Source organism: Lytechinus pictus, unplaced genomic scaffold, assembly GCF_037042905.1.
Source record: "Lytechinus pictus isolate F3 Inbred unplaced genomic scaffold, Lp3.0 scaffold_20, whole genome shotgun sequence".
In the NCBI taxonomy this organism is placed as follows: domain Eukaryota; kingdom Metazoa; phylum Echinodermata; class Echinoidea; order Temnopleuroida; family Toxopneustidae; genus Lytechinus; species Lytechinus pictus.
The window spans coordinates 11690257-11701626 of record NW_026974141.1 but is presented as its reverse complement, the minus strand read 5'-3'; the positions used below and the strand labels follow the sequence as shown (position 1 = coordinate 11701626).

Sequence of the window (11370 nt, the reverse complement as noted above, 5' to 3'; positions counted from 1 at the left end):
AAAACAGAAGCTACTCTTTTGTTTTTATTTTGTTCTCACATTGCACTTACAGTTTTAAAGAAAAACAAAGGAGAGTGTTGACATTATCCTTTTAAATCCTATTAATTTCATTAGCTTTATTTCATAAATAAGCCATGGGAGATCAACTTGGGTCCAATTAATGATAATAATAATATGCAACATTTATATAGCATATAGCGCTCAATACAAATGTTTCTAAGCGTTGCATACTATTACCCCTGCTTTAGCACGGCTAACCTGATCGGGCACATCGAGCATTCAAAGAATTCCTTCCTACCGGGTACCCATTCACTTCACCTGGGTCAAGAGTGGCAAATGTAGATAAACACCTTGCCAAAGGATGCTAGTGCTGCGGTGGAATTGGAACCAAGGACCTTGTGGTTCAAAGTCCAAAGACTTATCCACTGAGCCACAACACCCCTAGAATTCTAATGTTTTAGTTGATAAATTCTCTGTGGTATAAATAATAAAAATTACAGTGAAAAAAATGTAATGGGGCTTACATTACATGAACACATGCATGTAAAATCCTCCCAATAAATTGCCAAAACTCAGTGATATTTCATCAAAAAGATGATCAAGCTATTCCTACAAAATATTGGACAACACAGACAGTACTTACATGGATTTTCTGAGTCAGGTTGTTTCAATTACCTGTAATTGTGTCACGTTATTGGTGCTCCGGGAAGAACGTCTGATTGCTGAAAACCGATCTCTTGGCACCGCTGGAGTAGATCGCGGAGTGTCGCCTCGTCGTCGTGAGCGATCACGAACGCTATGAACTGCTCATGTTAAAGAGGGGTCAAGGAACGGAAAGCATAGCCCTAAAAAATGAGGGTCTTATAAAACGCTATGGTATGGTCTGAACAATGAGGTGTGTTAACTGAAGTCAAATTAAGTTAGTGAATGTATTAATGATGATAACAAGGCTTAATTTTTAATCTAAAAAGTAAAATTATCAAGCTTAAAACAAATACATTTTACATCCATATTTCCTTGCATGGACTGAATTATATTTTTCAACTAATTTAGCAATTAAAAATGTTTAAAAAATGAAATTGAAATTGAAGAAATTCAATAAGGAAGAATATCCTAAGAAGTGACCTCCTTTCCTCTTCACAGACTTATAAACATGAATATATAATTACCATTTTTTATTTATTTTTTTATATATTAAGAAATATCAAATCATGTAATTAAGGCAGTGTGTTGAAAAAAATTACACATGAATTTAGGAATACTCAGAAATGATGTTTTTTTTTCGATTCAGGACCATTCATTTCCAAGAAAGAATAATATACATGGCATACTGAGAAACCTCTATTGCACAGCATATGCTACTGAATTATTCATATCTTAGTTAAACAAACAACTTTGATCAATATCAGTCAACTTAATATCAATTCCTCATCATTCACATTTACCACAATTAAGAAAGGCAAACTTTAATTATCTGTTTCATGACTTTAAAGATGATAGGCCTATTCCATCACAAAAGTGTGTTTTTTTGCAAAATTTGTTTAGAAAATTTGCAAGGAGTTAGAAAATTTGCAAGGATTACAAAAATTATTTAAGTTAAACAAACAACTTTGATCATTATTAATTCCTTATTTTTCAAATTTTTCACATTTACTTTAATCTAAATATTAAAAAGGGCAAACTTTAATTATCTGTTTCATGAGTTTAAAGATTTAAAGATGATATGCCATCACAAAAGTGTGATTTTTTGCAAAATCTGTTTAGAAAATTTGGCAAGGATTTAGAAAATTTGCAAGGATTAAGAAAATCATTTTGTGATAAGAAAAAAATAAGTTATATTACGTCTTTCCACAATGAAGAGACTGTGTGATTGTAGAGAACGGCTTGCTCGTACAGGGAATGTGCCTTCATTGCATTGAAATAAACACACAAGTGGTAGGCAAAAACGGACAAATAATAAAAGAGAAAAAATAATGAAGAATGATAGAATAGAATGACAACACAAAGAGAACAAATGATAGAATTTATGAAAGAGGGGAACGAGATGGACAGAGCAAAGGTAAAATATTAGAAAAAAATGTTTCATGCAGGGTGGAAGAAATAAAAAAGGAAATAAAAAGACAACAAAGGATAAATGATAGAAGAAAATGATATGAAATGGAGATGAAATAAACAAAGCAGGAAGGAAAAATGAAAGATATTTAGAGAGACATAAGAGGTAAAATATAATAAGCATCAAATTAAATATAATTTGAGTAAAATTTCAGTTTAGGTGAAACAGAAGAAGGAAAAAAAAAGGAGAAGAAGATGAAGAAGAACAAAGAAAGAGATGGGGAAAGAGGAAGAAGGAGGAAAAAGGAGAAGGGGGAAATGAGGATAAGGAGGAAAAGAAGAGAAATGGGAGTGAGGAGAAAAAAGAAGAATAAACATGAAAAATGTCAAGGAAGAGAAAAGGAAAAGATAAAATAATGGATAGAAAGGTCGAGAACAAAAGAAAACATTAGGTTTGTGAAAGAAATCATATAAAAGGAAGATATTGGTGCAAAAGCAAGCATAGCAAAACAGAAATGAATGGAAGAGAGTGAAAAGAGGGAGAAAAAAAGAGAAAAGAAAATGTGTCAGCACAAATTCAAAGATCTTGTAGAGAATCCCATATCATATTCATCACAAAAATGCTATGGAGAGCTAAAATGTGAAATCTAAAATATCATAAATTTCAGTAATCAATCGATAATCAAATACTGTCATACTCCACCACTTATATCATTATTATTTCAATACAAAAGTATCTGTTTTAGATAATCAACATGTGGGGATACTGACCAAAACATCATCCAATAGCAACACAGACAGGTAGATACAATTAAAATGCGATGCAATTAAAAAACAGAGAATTTGTTTACACCAGGTGGGTGTTTCTTAAAGCTGTTCGTAAGTTAAGAGCGTCTTTAAGAACGACTGGTGATCCTTTCTAACGCGCAAAACCCTCGCCAATGAAGGTTTTTGTGTATATTATTTACCCCAAGAAAGGATCACCAGTCGTTCTTAAAGTCGCTCTTAACGTACAAACAGCTTTATGAAACGGCCCCCTGGGCTCCGTAACACAAAGGTTTGCGATGGATTGCAAACGATTGCAAATTTGAAAGAACCGCAGCGGCACTGATTGGTCCCTGGTCAGTATTTTAAACCAAATGCGCGTGTAACATTGATATTGATTGGTCAGTTCATTTAGCGATTGATCGCTATTCTTTGTGTTACGGAGCCCAGGATAGAATGTTTGATATTTTCAAACTAACTACAGTCATCATCGTTATTAATTCAAAGTTCAAGTTAGAAGTAGAAAATCTTCTCGATGCTTGGTATGCAATGAAATAAAATGAATAACCAGTAAAGTAGTTTTAAGTTTGTAGATTAAGGCCCTTATTCTGAACATCGGGTTTAAACTAAACCCTGGTTTAAAGTTGTAGTTTAAATATGGAGAGCCAATTGGGGCACAAATCTCTATCAGTACATGTCCAATTTATTAACTCTTATGACACTCAAATCATTTGCAACTGTCTCAGCGTGATAACTGAAATATTTCCTTCATTATGAAAGCAAAGGGAAACAAAATAGTAAATATAAGAAATATACAATATAAGGAGATTTTTTTAGTTTTCTACTCCCCATGATTTCAGCACAGTCTTTGACCATGGTCTAAGTTAAACCTGACTTCAGGGTCCGTAACACAAAGGTTAGCAATTAATCGTACGCTTGATTTTTGTTGATTGATTGTACATTGTAGTTAATGGAATCAATCGTAGAAAAATGTTCTATGATCATTGCTAAGCTTTGCAATACAGGCCGCAGAATACGGGCCATAAGAACCATACAACAAATGAAGGTTTGAGCAAAATAAATCAATGTAACATGAAAACTGGCTATAAAGTGGGTCGCAAACATGCAAGCTAAGTTGAAGATAAAGTAATATTTTCAATCTAATTTGAACTTAACTTGTTTGCATTTTCATAATATCTTTGCATGTGTTACCCCTCACCTCTTTGTACCGTTGACTTTGAAGGGCCAATGAAATTACTCTGAAATGAACAATAGAGGGCTCTAACCATTTAACGACTATATGCAGAAACTTGATATAACTACAACAAAAAGGGCATACTATGTCTACTGGGGAAAATAGCTTCAAATTTTGTGTTCTATTCTAATCTGATGTTTTTGTGGAAATGAGTTAAATGAAATCAAATCTCATGCTTAACTTGTGCAAGTTTTCACATTCATTATGGTCCTTACTGTCAAGTGGTTTATTCGAAAGGTTCTTATTACTACATGTACTTGATCTTTATAAATATGGAAATAAACTTAACAATAAGACCTGTATTTTGAATACGTTTTTAACTGAAATTATGTTTTAACTTTGTAGTATATACTCAAGTTTGCAAAATGCAAATTCAAATGACATATATATATAATTTTCAATACTTTATAAATTTGGCAATCAATGGAAATTCTATTGTCTCTGAATGACATCTACATATATTTTCCTATATTAAAACTGTATGATATAAGAGAGAACATTAATTGTAACAAAATAGATATTTAATATGTTTGGCTACCAATAACACAGACTTTAATAGATCCTGGCTCAAGTACAAAATATGGGATTTTTGCATTCTTGCTTCATGAGTGCTGTATCGATTGTGGGTGTATATCAACCGTGTTGGCATTATTTTAGATTGAATTTGCGCGCTACTTATATGACTTCTTTAATGATTAATGCCTTGTGATTCTTTGCATTTATGTATATAGTATATTTATATAATTTATTTATATTTACAACTGTGAGACTCGATACTTTGAATAAAATCCATTTATCTTTAATTATCTATCTATCATCCTTATGTTTAAACTATAGATATAGATTTCATTTTAGAATTTTGAAATCTGAAAGAGGATATGAGGAAAGAAATACTGTACATTTTCCAGAAGACGACGCTGTCCGGAGATCTATGGAGGGCTGAGTAGGCTATCTGAAGACCGAGCTGAGAGAAACCACTTTCAACTGCATACTGACATGCTCTGTGTGGAAAAATAAATATCAATATTAATATGTATAATAATGATATTCCGCTTTATTTAACACTGAATAAATCGAAACGACATCTCTAAATGGTTTACAGACATACTATTACACTATAAGATTCTGCTTATCCGCAGACAATTTACATACCGGTGCTTTCTCCACTCCCTGGGCAGCATTGTCACTGGATTGTCTCCTCGTAACAAAATGTATACATTTTCTCCACTCCCTGGGCAGCATTGTCACTAGATTACCTCGTCCTCACAATGTATACACTTTCTACACTCCCTGGGCAGCATTGTCACTAGATTACCTCGTCCTCACACAATGCATACACTTTCTACACTCCCTGGGCAGCATTGTCACTAGATTACCTCGTCCTCACACAATGCATACACTTTCTCCACTCCATGGGCAGCATTGTCACTGGATTGTCTCGTCCTCACACAATGCATACACTTTCTCCACTCCATGGGCAGCATTGTCACTGGATTGTCTCGTCCTCACACAATGCATACAGTTTCTCCACTCCATGGGCAGCATTGTCACTGGATTGTCTCGTCCTCACACAATGCATACACTTTCTCCACTCCATGGGCAGCATTGTCACTGGATTGTCTCGTCCTCACACAATGCATATCTTTCTCCACTCAATGGGCAGCATTGTCACTGGATTGTCTCGTCCTCACACAATGTATGCACTTTCTCCACTCCATGGGGAACATTTTCATAGGATTCTGGCTTGCTCGAACAAAATTTATGCACTTTCTTCATTCCCTGGGGAGCATTTTCATAGGAATCTAGCTTGCCCGAACAAAATTTATACACTTTCTTCATTCCCTGGGGAAGCATTCCAGCAAGAGTATGATGTCAGCTGATAATCATTCTTTACAATCACGTAGCACTTTCAACTACATTGATTATAGTATTAGTATATGACACCTAGAAAGATCCTTGTCATTTGATTGCTTGTTTGATATCAATCATTCAGCCCATTTTACAATGACGTCATCAACCGTGCAATTCTGGATCCATTCATCGAGCAATTTTGTATCCATATGATTTTGTCAATTGCACTCTCGCACTGAGACTCCAGGCACAAGTAATTACACACGTGTTTGCAGCCCATTTATTGTATGTACATGACAATCAACAAACCGAGCTTACACTGCATGAGCTTATTTTGCATCAAAATTCAATGAATTTTAAATGACAAGGATCTATATTTAGGTGTCATATAAACCAAATAATGAATGCTTTTTATTCGCGCAATGGAAAGAATGCCTTATTCAGTGAAAGATGAAATAATGATCCATTAAACTTGGCTACGCCTCGTTGAATGGATCATTTTCATCTTTCACCTCATGAAGTATTCTGTCCATTGCACTCATAAACATTCATTATTTGTATACTATTTACATATTGATAAGTAAATAACAATATTGGATAGAGTCCCTGAAAAGTATACAGACACCATGAAATTGAAAAGTGAGGACTCCTAAAATAAACAGATAAACTCTCTCTCTCCCGAGTACCCGCCAATTCATCTCACCTCAAGTGCCAAACATTTATCAAAATTTTATGAGGCCGCCATCGATTTCAAGCTTAACCGCTCCCGATGGCGGTCTCCTGCGTTCATTAAGTATTTTTATTATTATTAAAAAGTCAAGTTCATGCTCACACCATTATGTTGTTATATTGTTTATTTTATGGATTATTTTGTATATCGCATATAATTATGTCACATTTGATATTGTATTATTTCGAACGCAGAAATAAAAGCAAACAAAAACACAAACTCACCTGTACGCTAGAATAACATTATCTGGCATCTGCAGTTGAAGCTTTTCATATTCCTCCATTTGCTCTCCATCGTGAACTTGTTCCATATACAACGCAATCACCCGATTGTGAAAGGAGAAATCGTTCCACGTCTCCCCTGACCGCGAGAACGGGAGGGGGTATTGCGTTGCCGTGGAGAGCAAACATCGGTGAACAAGCTTTGCTAGCGAGGGAATGGAGTCCAGAGATGGTGATTTCGTCTTGCTAGCAACATAGCGTAAATACCTAAGGAATGGAGGAGTGAAATAGCATTAGAAATGTAGTGGAAATCATTGATTTTTACTGAGAATATGTTTCTTTTAAATGTATATTATACGCAAACTAACAATTTTCACTAAAAATATATTAAAAAAAGATATTATACACAAACTCACGATTTTGACTGAAAATACTTTGTATTTTATATATATGAATCAATATCTTAAAGAATATTAATTTGACATGCTAGGACAAAATTTCAAAAAATGTTTAAATCCTGGCCTTAGGACCAGAGGGCATTAAAAGAAAACTAGCCAATCTTGACAGCCAAGAAAAAGAGAAAAAATTATCCCCGAAAAAGTCAGAAGAATAATCTTCAGTTTCCTATTCAATACTACAGAAAATTTTCACAAAAAAAAAGGAACACACAGATAAAACAGCAATTTTCTTTCCCCAAAATATGAATATTCCCATTTCATTTGAACATTTGGCAGGTTTGTGATTCATCATTTTTTTTTCCAATACTCACTCAATCCAGATCAACTCCAAATCTTTCCTCCCTTGAACCATGACGAGAGCACTCTCGAAGGCTTCACATGCCGACCTCTCCCCCAGGATGAAGTTAGTGAGCATGATGTAACAGAGCCACATGTAGGTCTTATTGTCCTCTCTGAGCTGGGCGGGAGCTCCTGGGGATGAGGGTGGCGGTTTGAAGTCCAGAGGCATGGGTAGCTTCAATCTATGTCTGTAAGATATGAATAAATATCAACATAAGATTTGAATTCATAAGCGACCAGACTTGTTTGCAACACTGAGTTTGCTAACTAAAATGCTGATCAACAGTCATTACTACATATCACGGTGCATTGCCCTACATTGTGATAGTCCCAAACAACGACTGACTGGAATACTCATAAGAGAAAGTAGAGGGGAGGGAACTTCTCCATGGAAAATATTCCTCAGGGAGAGGAGAATATTCCTCAGAGAGTGGATGATACTCCCATGGGAGTGGAGACTACTCCTAAGAGAGTGGAAATTACTCTTCAGGGAGTGGAGAATACTCCTCAGGGTATGGAAACACTCCTGAGAGGGTTAAGAGTACTCCCTAAAAAGTGAAGAAATCTCATCGAAGACTAATCATCATTATAATTGTTATCAACATTATCAATATCTTTATCATCATTACCATCATTTCCATTATCATCGTCATTTTCATCATCATCATCATCATCATTTTCATCATCATCATCATCACCATCTTCTTCATCATTATCACCATCACCACCATCATCATCACTACCATCACCATCAACATTATCACTACAACAATATACACTACATGCATCTATAAACTTAGCTAGATTTTAATGAACGCCCTTTGACCTTACACAATGACTGTTCACAGACCTATCCAACTACCCCAAACCCCAATTCTCTCGAAATACGAGAGTCAGAACTTACCTATAGAGCTGAAGCAGATCATCGTCCGATACAGTCTCACCAGACTCTGGCTGGTAGAAGTTGATGATACACTGGCGAAGAGATGACCTAGGGTCATCGATCCCGAAAAGAAGACAAAACTGAGCTTCCATGAAGTGCAAGCGACATGAGAAAGGGAGTTGGCTCACGCCCATCTCCACATGCTAAAAATGAAAAGGTAGAGAAATTAAGTAATGTTGTTTGGAGGGACAAGACTGTTCCTAATTTTAATTGAAGATGGTAGAACAGAAAATAATCTTTGACAGGCTGACGGCTAAAGCTAATCTATCCCATCCATTCTCTTTAATACTCTTTCCATAGTGTAAAGCCTGGTTTTCAAAGGGCTCACAAACGTTTTGCCAAGGTTTTGCAAGGAAGCAAATGTCAAAATATGTCGAAGAATAGCAATCACATTTTATTGGGCAAAAGTGCTCAAAACATGAGCAAAAATGTGTGCGTAACAGTTCGGAAGCTTCACAAATTGTCTGCGGGAGTCACTTTGAGTCGCTTTTTGTTTGCGACCAGTTCAATCATGCACTAAAGGTTTGGAAGCTTTGCAATCCAATGCAGGACTTGCATTTTATTTGTGAGTAGTTATCTTTTGAGGAAGTTGCCTGGAGTCACTTTTCATTCGCGAAAAAATGCTGACTTAGGCAATTACTCAACTTCTGGAGGGGTGAAAATGCAGACGCTACTGCTATATTTATTAGTTGAGGTCTATGCTCATGCTATCCACATTAATAACATACCATTAAAACATCTGAAGGCTTCATCTCTCTCCTATGAAGCGCCTCAATACAGCGACAGTATAGCTCCTCGCCTTCTTTAGATGGCCTGCACTGACCCATGTCAAGTTTACAGAGCTGATCTACCCAGTCACCACTGGGTGAAGGAGAAAATAACGATACAAAATAATATTCTATATTGGCAATATGTATCATATAATATCATAATAACAATAATAATATCAATGGTATTTACTTGGTGATTGGTGGGGATTTTTTACCTGATTGCTAAGAAAGCATGAATGCTTGTAAGCAAGTAACCAGAGGACCGACGGCTTAATTAGGTCCTCTCTGAAGGACCTGGTAATGAGAATTAATGCCTTACCAAAGGGCACTAGCGCACCAAGTGGGAATCGAACCCAGGTCACCGGAATACGAATCCCCCGCTCTACTGACTGAGCTATCGCGATCATTACAGAAGCTAACTGGGTGATCAACATTCTTACAAAACATATTCAGTAATATAAACGGTGCCTGCAATATAAAGTATAAGATTCAAGATGTATTTATTCAATTATAGCAACTCGAAGGCTGAATTGCCATAAGAGACAAACAGATTATGGTAAGCGACAAAGACAAAGAAATCTTATTAATCGAGAGAGAAAGAGAAGATGAATTGGAAGATAGTCAGAGTTATATGAATAAGGAGGAGGAAAAAGATCAGTGAGGGCAACATATCTCTACATAAATGATCACGATGGGCGGAAATCCCAGGGGGGGGGGGCGTGCCCCCCCTACCGAAAATAGTAGGGGAAACACAGTATCAAATGTCCACCTACTATTTTTGGTGGATAGAAATACATCATTAAAAATCGAAATAAAACATGTATTTTTGGATGAAATGACGTTACTTTTGGGGTGATTACCTTTTTATTTTATTTTTTATTTTTGCTTGTCAAATTGTCCAGCCCCTGGTCCCCCTACTTTTGGGGAGAGATTTCCACCCTTGTCACGATGGTTTTATCATCTGAGAAAGGGGTATAGTCATACCTGCCTAGTTGTTCCTCTATCTCTAAATTATACAACTCTAGGATGTTAGAATCCAATTGTTCTGATGGGGGCCTGCCCTCAGTACACGCCTTGGTAGCCCCCTCCCATAGCTCATCTACTTCCTGCTTGTTAAGGTCACCAGCATTGACCTTCCACGGAATGGAGAACAGTTCCTAGAAAGTTTGAGAGAAAGACAATACTTTGATCAGAAATAAAAAGTGAAACATATACCATTTGATCAAGAATTTGATATATAGGAACAAGTGGTAGACTATTTCACTGTGCAGTTATTATATTTTCAGACAAGGCTACTTATCTGTAGGGCATATCTCTTTGTATATTACATCTTAAATGAGAACATTTGTTAAGGCCTTGAATCACTTTGAGCCACGAGATGTTTCTTTTTCCTCATTTACCGTCTTCACATTGGTTTTCAAATTTATTCCAGTCCTGTCACCCTGCCACGGGATGGCGACACCGCTATAAATGAATTCACAATGGAAAAGTTATCCCGGCACGGTCCCGGGATAAATTTCATGGATCCATTCACACTGCAGCAGGTGATTTTTATGACTTCCGTAACAAAACATGTGTAGGCTTGTCACCCCGTGAGTGACCTAACTCTGACATACCGGAAATACTTGCGGGCGGGGAATCGAACCCACGTCCTTCAGATTACAATACAAGAGTCATAACCACTAGACCATGATGCCCTCACATTATAGTAAACATATCAAAGGTGGTTTATCCCGGTGTTGCAGCGGTGTGCCTTCACAATGAAGGTGCACCGTAACAGTCGCGGAGCTGTCCCGCTGCTATTACTATGGCTTGCCTAGCGATAGTTTGTTGCGGAGTTATTGCGAGGCGAGGTTATCCCGGAGTAGTTTATTGCGGGTCCGAGAATTCACACTGAAGGCAACATCGCTACTGTCTCAGGACAGTCCCGGTACTGTAGTTGTGTATGCTATTAAACACCCCACTATATACTGTACACACCCACAT

The 11370-nt window shown here is 36.5% G+C and overlaps 1 protein-coding gene across 1 annotated transcript in view; it reads right to left on the bottom strand.

Moving 5' to 3' along the window:
- Window positions 1-11370, bottom strand: part of LOC129283242 (uncharacterized) — a 37955-nt gene that overhangs the window by 4993 nt on the left and 21592 nt on the right. Inside the window, exons 20-28 of the mRNA XM_064114896.1 lie at window positions 10369-10541; window positions 9343-9475; window positions 8576-8757; window positions 7644-7859; window positions 6878-7141; window positions 4972-5073; window positions 4037-4076; window positions 1843-1905; window positions 676-803 (exon numbers count right to left, since the gene is read on the bottom strand). Of these exons, the coding sequence (XP_063970966.1) occupies window positions 687-803; window positions 1843-1905; window positions 4037-4076; window positions 4972-5073; window positions 6878-7141; window positions 7644-7859; window positions 8576-8757; window positions 9343-9475; window positions 10369-10541 (1290 nt within the window). The 3' untranslated portion in view covers window positions 676-686. The remainder of the gene's footprint in view (window positions 1-675; window positions 804-1842; window positions 1906-4036; window positions 4077-4971; window positions 5074-6877; window positions 7142-7643; window positions 7860-8575; window positions 8758-9342; window positions 9476-10368; window positions 10542-11370) is intronic.